This window comes from Phaenicophaeus curvirostris, chromosome Z (assembly GCF_032191515.1).
Source record: "Phaenicophaeus curvirostris isolate KB17595 chromosome Z, BPBGC_Pcur_1.0, whole genome shotgun sequence".
In the NCBI taxonomy this organism is placed as follows: domain Eukaryota; kingdom Metazoa; phylum Chordata; class Aves; order Cuculiformes; family Cuculidae; genus Phaenicophaeus; species Phaenicophaeus curvirostris.
Genome location: NC_091431.1, coordinates 71,425,922 through 71,437,590, shown reverse-complemented (window position 1 = coordinate 71,437,590; position 11,669 = coordinate 71,425,922). Strand labels below are relative to the sequence as shown.

At 36.1% G+C, this 11,669-nt stretch overlaps 1 protein-coding gene across 2 annotated transcripts; it reads left to right on the top strand.

Moving 5' to 3' along the window:
• The first annotated feature begins 521 nt into the window (after nt 1-521).
• SYT4 (synaptotagmin 4) lies at nt 522-9,375 on the top strand. 2 transcript variants are annotated; one of them, XM_069880021.1, is made up of 4 exons: nt 522-734; nt 3,555-4,363; nt 5,826-5,946; nt 8,956-9,375. In XM_069880021.1, the coding sequence occupies exons 1-4, from the start codon at nt 701-703 to the stop codon at nt 9,261-9,263; spliced, it is 1,272 nt and encodes a 423-aa protein (XP_069736122.1). In that variant the 5' UTR covers nt 522-700; the 3' UTR covers nt 9,264-9,375. The 2 variants fall into 2 exon arrangements, with proteins under 2 accessions (XP_069736122.1, XP_069736121.1); XM_069880020.1 differs by having other exon boundaries at nt 3,555-4,369.
• The last annotated feature ends 2,294 nt before the right edge of the window (nt 9,376-11,669 follow it).

Sequence of the window (11,669 nt, the reverse complement as noted above, 5' to 3'; positions counted from 1 at the left end):
ACAAATTAGCATTTCGCTGTCTGTATCCGATGGAGGGTGGGAGCTCATATCCTGCTGCAGGGAAGTTAAAATAATCAATGAGTATGTCTTCAGTCCACAGAAAGTGTGTGTGGGGGGGGGAAGTGGGGGTGAAAGGTGTGGGGGAGAGAAAGGAGGCAGAAAGAGAGAGGGAGGGTGTGGTGGTTAGGGAGGGGGGATGGGAGGTGGGAAAGGTGCTGATTTCAGCCCTGTAGCGTCAGGATTGCGTCAATTTGGGTTTCAACCACGTCTTCAGTCTCGGAGCGGAGCTACTCAGAAGAGCCAAAACAGGGAGGGGGTTGCAAATCAGTGTGCAAAGGGGAGGATCGAAGCTTCCCCTCCCCCCTCTCCTCCAGCCCCCTTTCAGCCTCCTTCTCCACCTTCCCTACTGCTCGTGTCTCTGCGTTTTGGTTTTTTTGGTTATTGTTTTCTTTTTTCCGTGTTTCTTGAGAAAAAAAATAAGCCCACACTGTAAAAGGCGATTGCCCGGGAGCTGTGAGAGCCGCGGGGCAGCAGGGCAGGTCTCTCTGCTCCCCGAGCGGGTCGCTCGGCACCCGGGGACGAAGCTCCCGAGTTCCGGACAGCGGCTCCAGCCCCGCGGGCAGCGGCTCCAGTCCCGCGGACAGCGGCTTCAGCACCGCGGACAGCGGCTTCAGCACCGCGGACAGCGCACGCCGCCAACATGGCTCCGATCGCGGCCAGCCGGCAGCAGTTCGGTAAGCATGTCCCGGCTCCAACTCCCAGCCCCCAGGGCTGGGGGATGCTCTCCTCCCCAGGCAAAGTGCACACAGACAACCACTGCTCAGCCACCCTGAGCCTCCCAGCATGCAGATTGTTGGGAGGAATCTGATTTCCTCCAGTTCTCTTCTTTTCAGAAGTTATGTGAATTTGGTTTCTTTTCCTTTTCTCTCTCTCTTTCCCATCTTCCCTAACTCATCTGCCGAGGGAAATCCCTGGGAGAGATTAAGAGGTTTGTGTAGGTGTATGTTCTGATGAGAGAGGTCTGGGGTTCTTTCCTCTGTCTTGGTTAAAGTATCAGGGCTTCAGAGCTAATGATGTAAATGCATCCTGTGCTACAGACAAAATCTTTGTTCAAGCTCTTCTTGGAATAAGTGTTGTAATTTTGTTTATTGTTCTAGATAAAGACTTGTCAACCCTTAGTTAAAGTGAAAAGTATTCTGGCAAAGGACATTGCCAGGAAGATGAAAATACAATGTCCCAGAGTTTTTAGCTAAACAGCTGCGTCTTGATCAATCTGAGTTCATTGAGAACAGCAATGATAACAATGAACTTTTCAGCTGTATTATGTCTGTGCACTGGATGTAGGGTTATTAACTAGGATACCAGAACTTTCAGAAACAGTCATATGTCCACTTATAAAATAGATACATAAATATCTTTACCCAGAAATGGAGTGAGTAAAAATATTTCCAAACTCCATTTTACAAATACTGACTTCAGCCTAGATTATATTTGCCTTAGCAGTGGTTTAATTCAAGGGTTGTGCCATTGACGTAGGTGAAGTAACTCCAGGTTTATATCATAACTGAAATAATAACTTCTACCAGAATCAATAGATGAGGTTTCTTATTAATACATTGCCTTGCATGTTAACCTTGATGATAGCAGCAATCTTAAATACTATGATAACAGCAAGAAATTCAAATTGCAACATAATTAATTACAAACATAAAACAATTTTATTTACCCTTTCATCTTCCCACCCACTTGATGTTTTTAACCACACTTGTGCCATCATGCCTATCTAATTATGTATTTCAGGAAGTTAATTAACATTTTAAACACACAAATTGATTCTACTACTGCTTTCAGCAGCTGTAAAACTAAAATACAGCAAAATTTCCATTACTATAGAAAGACTGTCAACTCATTACAAAGTATTGCAAATGTGCAAATCACTCTTAAAAACTATTAAAGTATTCTGATTACTTTGCTTCTACCTTTATACCATGTATATTTAAATTTCTGAAGCCCAGAGAACTCTTGAAACTCAGAGACAAGTGTTTAACTTAGAAAAAATACTTTTTGTTAGGAAAAATACTTTACGTATATATTTTTCAGTCTTTAAATGAAGTTCTTGCAATTAACTATGTAGACTGATACAGCTTGTAGGCAGAAGGGAAGTGACATATATATTGTTAGAAGAAATTAATAGCCAGGTCTGAACCTGTCTGTGCTGGAACATTGTGTCCTACTTTGCTCTAATAGTATTATTGTGGGGTTTTTTTTGAATCATTTCATGAAAAAGGCAAAAGTATAGCAGCAAGATAATTATCTGTTCAGCTTTTACCTGGATGAAGCTGGTTTAGTAATATACAGAGGGAGACAGCTCTTCTATTCTCGTCCAAAATGATCTGTTTGTCATTTGTGAGAGAATCAGAACTGTTACACAATTGCCTTTATGTGTAAATAACGTCATTCCATTAATATTCTACTAGTCTTCCACTGTTGCAGCGAATAAAGATTAAGCTCTGATTGTTACACTGTGGGAGGTTTAAACTCACTTAGTAATGTTACTTATGGGCAAAATTGGATTTCCAATTAGTTGTGCTCATTTGCCCTTTCGATGCATGCTTTGAAGGGCTAACAATACTCTATATGTTACTAATGTATCTACATGACAATTCAGTTTGTAAGACTTGCTTAATTTTCTCATCATTCAGTTTTAAGTATACATTTCATATTAAGGTAGAAGTGAAGTGTTTTATATTTTTCTTATATACTTCTAAAAAGTAGCAAACCTTCCCATAAACTCTTCATAGCATGATTCATTGGCTCTTAAATACAAAGCTTAGTAGTTATCAATTATTTGCTTTATAGTATTTTCAGCTTTGGACTCACATGTGACTACCCATCCTCACATCCATCTGGAAAAGACATTTGATATATTATCATGCTAAATTTTTTTATAGACTTCCTCCTGCAAAGTATTGAAAATCCTGTTGATATTGTTAAGTGTTATAACCTCTAATTAAACTCAGTTCTTTCAAGAGATGCCTCCAGCCAATTACGGGATTAAGCCATAAAAAATGAGTTAATTGAGTACACAAAATATTCTGAGAAGCAGTGTGAAAAGCAGAGCATGCATCTGTAAGTAATACATATTTCAGAATATGTATTACCTGACCAACAAAGCTCCATAAACTCAAAGCTAAAATCTTCTGGAAGCTGGTCTTGCTCACAGACATACAAACTCAGAAACTACACACACAGGAAAGAGATAGCTGAGCAATCAATAATGGTTATTACTGTTAAGATGGGTGTAGTATTTTTCCCCCAAAGTCTCTGTGCATGGAAAAATACTAACACAGCAAGTATGACTTACTATGGGACTACACATTCATGCCTGCAGGTGGCGAGCAATATGTACAATGCAAAGCACTTTAAGTCTGTCGACCTTGCTGTTATTACCATCTCATATCTGTTTGTTTTACTGAATTATTACTTTATTAAATATCACACAGAGTCAAAGGCATTACTCCTTACGTGCTTGTTGCTATTTATTTGATTTGCAGATGAAATTCCTACAGTTGTTGGGATCTTTAGTGCATTTGGCCTTGTCTTCTCTGTCTCCCTTTTTGCTTGGATCTGCTGTCAACGTAAATCTTCCAAATCCAATAAGACCCCTCCATATAAGTTTGTCCATGTTCTGAAGGGGGTTGATATTTACCCTGAGAACCTCAACAGTAAGAAGAAGTTTGGAGCAGATGATAAAAGTGAAACAAAGAACAAATCAGCAATGCCAAAGAATTCTCTCCATCTTGACCTGGAGAAGAGAGATCTAAATGGCAATTTCCCCAAAACAACCTCCAAAAACCAGAGCTCTCCAGATCTTGAAAATTCGTCTCCTAAGCACTTTGCAGAGAGGAAGAAAGATTCAGTATCCCCTGACAGTTTAAAATCCATTACTTCCTTGTCATCTGAAGATAAACAAGACAAGCTAGGAACTCTCTTCTTCTCCTTAGAGTACAACTTTGAGAAAAAGGCATTTGTAGTGAACATCAAAGAAGCACGTGGGCTGCCAGCAATGGATGAACAGTCAATGACTTCTGATCCCTACATCAAAATGACAATCCTGCCTGAAAAAAAGCACAAAGTGAAAACCAGAGTGCTGAGAAAAACCTTAGATCCAGCTTTCGATGAGACCTTCACATTTTATGGAATCCCCTATACCCAAATTCAAGATCTAACACTTCACTTTATCATCCTGAGCTTTGACAGGTTTTCCAGAGATGATGTCATTGGAGAAGTTCTCATTCCCCTCGCAGGAATTGAATTGTCAGAAGGAAGGCTGCTAATGGACAGAGAGATCATCAAAAGAAATGTTAGGGTAACATATTTTTTATTTAATCTATGAAGGCATTGTTCTAGTTTTAGCTACAATTCCTGTGTAGTTCTGCTAACATCTTGGAAAGAAAAGGGAACAAGTTCATCATGCAAGTTATTGATATGCTTTCATAATGGCAGTATGAGGAAGCAGTTACACAAATGTAATAAAAGTCATTACAATGACCATATTGCAAGAAGTTGCTAATGTTCTAAATGCTACTTGCTTATTCAGCCGGTCCAGCAGGTTAAAGCAGATGCATTTGCATTAGTTCAAAAGGCCTCAGTACACATTAATTTTCTTTGAAAGGAAAGAATACAAAGATTTATGAATTATTCCCCTTATCCTCCCTCCTCTTTTCTGTTTGAAATCATTCTTTCTTAAATCTTGTTGAAGTCAAGGTAAATCTTTACTTCAACTACATGGATTTTACAATAGATTCTTAAAGAATGCTAGTAGTCTTTAGTTAAGGAATTGGAACCTGTTGGAAACCATATTGGTCTTGCAGTAATATGCTCTTCTTGCATTTCAGTGCTGTTACTACAACAGGCTTCAGCTCTGCTAAGGATAGTAAGACAAGAGGGAGAAGCCAAAGCCTTAGTGAAATCAATATCAAAATATACTGCCTTCACTGGGCTAAAAATATGTCATACCTTTTTATCCATTTCAGAATGTAAAGATCATTTACAACCATCACAGAAGTACAGAAAAGTGCATGCATTACATGTGTCTCTCAATCTCTACTATGGAAGTGGAATGTGTATTGACTTTCAATTTCATTGTTTTCAAAGAGCAAGCAAGGAGCCAAATCAAATAAATGTCTACCAGATACCTATAGCTAATACTGTTATTTTGCAATTCCATCACTGTATTACAACAACTATAACTGTGTCATCAATATTTTTGTTGATAACTTATTTGGTTTTCTGGTGTATAAGGTATTATTTTTGCTTGTTTCTCTTGCCTTCTTCCTTTCTGTGAAATAAACCACTCCCCCAAATTCAAATTTAATAATCACAAAATCTTTGATCAAATCTTTATTTCATGTGTATTAAGCTTCATTAGAAAGTATCAAGGATGGGATTTCAGTAACTGTTTCAATCTTACTTGTTTAAAAACATTTTACTGAAGATTTTTTTAATTGACCTTTATTATTTTTTTCTTCCGTGCATATTTACAAAACCTTCTTTTCCTTAAGATCTTTTTCTTTCACTGAGATTTATTTCTCAGGTTCTTTTTTTTTCAGTCTAATATCCAGTCATAAGAAGAGTTACATAACCACAGCAGAGGAAAATGATATTTCCTGTGCCAATCAGTATAACTCCATAAATTACATCATTTTAGATCATTTCAGAACATATATTTATGTGATCTCTCATAAATCTTAATTCTGGTTTAAAGTTTTGTCATTATAATTACTTACAAATAGTCTTATTTCTTTTTTCTTTTATTTCCTCAGAAGTCATCTGGGCGTGGAGAATTACTGATCTCTCTCTGTTATCAGTCTACAACAAACACGCTCACTGTGGTTGTTTTAAAAGCCAGGCATCTACCTAAATCTGATGTGTCAGGATTATCAGGTAATAATGTTATTGATGGATATGCATTAAGAATATAAAACAAACAGACAGAAGACAGCTGAAATGCAGCATTTCAAAGTCTTAAAATAGCTTATAAACACAGAAATGGTGTCTCTACTATTTGCAGCTAATCCATTTTATTAATTTCTTGGTCAAGTCTTTATTTTCCAGAGTATGGATTTTACAAATTTGTTTTTCAATCACATGTTAAAAAAACCAAGACATCTGCTAAGAGCAAAAACCAGTGAGTTTTGCTATTGTCTTGACTAGAACCTACCTGCCCTAAGTGTGGGATGTTTTTTGCAGATATGAAAAGCTTTTATTTATGACAAGATAATCAGCTTATTTTTAGATTACCGGTGTTGAGTGAGATCATCATCATATGGTTTATTTCAATTTAGCACTAAGAAAAGCAGACCGTTACCTCTGTGCTGAATTTGGCCCACTGAGTACTAACATTCATTTATTGAAGTGATGAGGTGAACTGTGCCAGTGCTAGAATTAGGCTGTAACGTAACTCCTGTGCTTTACCCTACGCTGAGCTTGGGGTGTATAAAGAAAGAGCAGTAGATCAGTTTTTCACTCCTTTCTCCTGGTCTTGTTGTTCTATTTTGCATTCAATGGAATGTCCTTTGAAGCCAATACTGTAATTACACTTAGATGCACATTAATTCTAGATAACATAACAACAGAATAACGTTTAATGTACTGTATATTAAGAATAAGACAACAGCACCCAAAAAAGAGTATGTAACAAAATACTAAACAAACAGTAGCACATCTGCTGTTGATTGTGTATAGGACCAATATTCATTCATTTCACAGGACTTTTTGAAAGAAGCAGAAACGGAAGCAGTTTTGTGAACCACTGAATCATAATTACTGCAGCTAATAATAGTCCTTCTGTTTCTCATACCAAGAAATACTGCAGTTTACTTAGAAAGTTAGCCCATCCTGGATCCAATACAGCAAAGCTACAGATATTTCCCATTTAAAAGGTGAAGCTTCAATAAAATATTCACTCTGGCTTTAATTTTATTCACATATCGTAAGGAGAAAACATCAACGAAGCCCAGCAGTTTATTTCACTACACATGAGCATATGCACAATTAATGATCAACTCCAAAGTCACAGCAGATAGTGGAGGTTTCATGAAGACAGCATGACAGCAAGATGATCTCAACAGACTAAGTCTGACTGAGTTTCATCTTGATGCGGACACAACTTGAAAACAAAACCCCTCCCTAGTGTCAGCAGCCACTTGGACTACATATTGTGTGCAAATAATAACACATTTGTTTACAGTACCTCGTGAAGAAAGCTATAAATTTAGTTTGCTCTTTCTGCTTCTCTCACTACAACTTTGGTAATTATAATAGGAACATTATATTTGTAAGACATACAGGCAGATATGGTACGCTTGGATACCCAGTTCATTTAGACAGTTCTTTGTTACTTGCTCTTCATCAGCAAGGCCAAATTCAATAGATATTTGGGTGTCAGTAACATACTTTACTCACAATAGTAATTCCCTCTGTGAATTTCCCTTCAGCCAAAGACAAATCCTGGTAAAGAGGAAGGGTGAAATGGTGTTTCTATGGGGTAAGCTAAACAATTGCATAACTCAATCTAATTAGAAAGGTGGGAACATTTACTCAAAATCTGTTACATTCCCACAACTTCTTTGATTTCCTTGATCACTAGTGTTATGGTCTCCTAATAGACTTAGTAAAGCCAAGAAGAACATTCTAGCCTTTTCTAGTAGATGGCTAGAAGTAACAGTCAGAAAATGTCCTTTAAACAAAAATGAGCAACAGCGTGAATCCACTGATGGATATTCATGCATGTGCACATAAATTCAATTCAAAACCAATGAACATTGTAATAACACTAAACTCTGTTTTTGAAACATTTATTATGGTGATAGAGCATGAAAATGAGGATGTATTCTATAAAACTTTACTCCTATTAATCTATTGCTAATTCAAGGAAGCAAAACCCAACATTCACCCAACATTTTTGATCTGATAGCCCTGGCATAGCATTTTTAAATACAGTTCAGTTTTAAATTACTTTTTTAAAAAAATATTCAATTATTTTTTATGATTATTAGCTGATTGTTTCCATTGACTGTCTTGTTTCATTAGAAATAATTTTATATTGCATCTTTGCACTATGAGAATTTGGAAACAAGCCCACAGTTGCACTGAAATAAATGCCAAAGTACTTGAAAGGCATGATTTTTAGTGCGTTCTCTAGAATTTCTCTTAAGGAAGAAATAGAGCCATTGTTGAAGACAACAGGAAAGGAATCTTGCAACAGTTAATAATTATGAGGAATGCGAACATGCAAAGCTGGTTGATGGCTAAAATTATGGACATTTTCCTTTCTCTTTGTCAGTGTTAGTACAGTACAGATGTAAAGTCAAGTACATATCCTAACAACAAACATACCCTTACATTTAAAATTTAGTCTTAAATTTGTTCAATAAAAATTGGTAGGAGTAATTTAGTCAAGTTAATTGACTTCTGTAGGACCACAACAGAAATTAAGCATATCTGTTCATTCATCCTCTCAGAATGATTTAATTTTCCTTTTTGAGCCTTTTCTTTCTATGAGTCTTAATTAACTAATAATTATCCTCTACTGGTAGAATGTGTGAAAAGCAGATTTCTGTTACATGTAAATATGTAATCATACACATTTGTCCATTAGAGTTTTGTGTACTTTCAAACCACGTTTGCATGTAGTAAACATGTTTGTAGAGTTAATAAAACATAGGGCAGATTTTGTCTTATGAAGGAGACATCTGTATTTGGTCAGATGAATTGCACTCTTGACTTCACTGACGGTCCTGGTTACATCACTGGTGGCCACTGGGAACTTAAAGAGACTAATTATGTTGTGAACACAAAAATTGTAGGAGATCAATCATCTTTAATAGCTCGAAACCTGTCCTGGTTGTGATGTAATTAATAACTAATTTGTGTTTCCTCTTTTCATTGCAGATCCTTATGTGAAAGTGAACTTGTACCATGCTAAGAAGAGAATTTCTAAAAAGAAAACTCATGTGAAGAAATGCACCCCCAATGCAGTGTTCAATGAATTGTTTGTTTTTGACATTCCTTGTGAGGGCCTTGATGATGTCAGCATTGAATTTTTGGTTTTAGATTCAGACAGGGGATCACGGAATGAGGTTATTGGCCGGTTAACACTGGGATCTTCAGCAGAAGGAACAGCTGGAGAGCACTGGAAAGAAATCTGTGAATATCCTAGGAGACAAATTGCCAAATGGCATATGTTGTGTGATGGTTAGCAGTTTAGAGGGGGGATGGAACTTAAAAAACTATATATATTTCCATAGGCAAGGAGCAATTTTCTTTCTTTGCTATATATACTTACAGGCTTGTTACTACAAGACTTTTATTTGGGGGGGCTGAGGGGGAGGGGAAGAAAAACTGAATTGAGTTATCAAAACAGAAGGTAACTAAATTTTCACAGTAAATAAAGGACTTTCTGTTTGATTAACATAATTGGATTAGATTCCTATTCTTCTGGATTTTAAGAAATCTGAAACTTCTGAGCAGTATAAACTACAGTAACAGAAAAAGTTTTATGATAAAGTCACTAGAAATCTTATTAGTACTGTTACACAGAAGAAGATAACCTCATTAAAATATATTGCTAGACCTAAAAACCCACCTGTGGCTTACTGGGGGAGGGGCTGAGTCTATAAAAGCCATGGGGAGTGAAGGTGGCTAAGAGGGGAATTTCTTCTGTCCCTCCATCAAAAACCTTCTTTTATGAAAATTCAATCATTATTTTAAGTTTTGGTTACTTATACTTTGATCATCCCAGAGACTGAAGAGATTTTCAACAATTTGCTTTACACATCACATCATGTGTAACTAGTTGTTTTATGTGTGGAAATACACCTGGATTTTTAATATGTTTATATATAACTTGTTTTGCTACAGTGACTGTAACAGATACATTCTACAAATTGTTGAGTAAATTAGCAGACATATTTTTTGTTAAAAGGGCTCCTTTATCAATGACTTCACATGTTTCAGTATAGATAGAATTTGGGATTAAATACAGTTTATGCTTCTTTCCTCTAGCAAAGATTATACTTTGAGCATTTCAAGACATCAGAAAATATTTTTATTGACATGAGGTAACATACTGGACATCACAGTCAATGACCTTTCAGGAATTATGTTTTAAGCCATTCAGGAATACATAAAAACATTGTTTATTTATTTTTTGTTTCATTAGAGAACAGCCAAAATAGTGAGAAAGTGAACAAAACTTTATTCTGCTGTTCAGCTTCCTGAACTGTGAGTAATATCATTACAGTCAGCAAGACTACTTCAAACACACAAAGTTTACTGCATTTTTAAACTTTTGCAGGATGGGAAATCAATATTACATTATAATTCATCCAATATTATGCACTTTAAAAGTGCATTCCACTTAGATTATATGCATTAATGCTCATTACTGGTTGTACTGAAAATTGGTGGTGATTAGAGGAAATAAAAATCTGATTTCGTGTTAGTGTGACTTATGTATGTTTAAACTTGAACTGCACCGGACTGGGTCAGTATCAAGTGTAACATAAACAAATATATAAATAAAGCATTTAGATCTGTGACATTTACCCCTGGTCACACCAAATAGACTTTTAGACTGTCAGAAATACAGCACAAAGGTAGGCAGATAATTCATGAAGTTTGTACAATGATTTCTGATACAGAATTAATTGCAAATATTATTCTTCCATAATTTTCAATTACTATACATGAAGAAGTATATAACTATGTTAGTTGTTGGCATAAGAAGGATTTAAAAAGAGGAACATTTTTTCAATATTTTTGCATACATTATTTTGTCACATGTAGTGCCATTGTAGTGAATTATACTCTTTGGGGATTAAAACGTTACTCAGTGCAAGTAAAGGTAACAAAATGGGCATGCCAAGTAAAAAAATTATACATTGGCTGTCAAATTTCTTTCATTAAACAACAGATCCATGTCTTAATCAAAACTATTAGAGATTTGTTGTTGACTTTACTTGTTCTCATGCAGCCAAATTATGTTTGCAGTAAAGGACACTGAAATATGAAATATGCAAGTAGACAAATAGTACTGGAAGAATTCTAGTGAGGCTCTTCCAGGTTTTGTGTCAGTATTTTCTCCAGTTTTTGAGAATGTGTTTGATATAACAGTATTTATAAAGTTCTGTAAAAATACATTTTCAAAATAACATGAACATGCTTTTTATGACACTGCTCAATGTCAAAAACCTGCGTATTGTGTGTATAAAGGAAAGGAATTTTTTTTGCTTGTATCTTTAGAAAGCTGATTAACTGCTTAAGGGCTAGAATCTGCCAGCCGCATTCAAGCAGAGCTAATCCAGAGCCACCAAGACAAAGAAAATATGCCCTCAAGTTTCAATGGGGTTTGAAGTGCAATCATGGAGTAAAACTCTTCCTGTGAGATCACCCAGTGATACCAATGGGCCTATGGATAAGAGAAACATGGTTTAATCTAACAAAGGCTGGGAGACTTTAAGTCAGGAACACACTACCAGAGTTCCTACAGTTTCTAGTAAGGAATCTTTACACTTATAGTGGTTGTGTGGAAGAAAGTCAGACAGCTTATAACTGACAAAAAAAGTCAAGGTTTTGTATATTGGCCCATATTAGCTCTACAACTG

Excerpts from the sequence above, each read along its gene's own strand:
- SYT4 (XM_069880020.1), top strand. The coding sequence starts at position 701 with ATGGCTCCGATCGCGGCCAGCCGGCAGCAGTTCG. Across the intron at positions 735-3,554 it reads GGCCAGCCGGCAGCAGTTCG|ATGAAATTCCTACAGTTGTT; the intron begins GTAAGCATGTCC and ends TTTGATTTGCAG. Across the intron at positions 4,370-5,825 it reads TCATCAAAAGAAATGTTAGG|AAGTCATCTGGGCGTGGAGA; the intron begins GTAACATATTTT and ends TTATTTCCTCAG.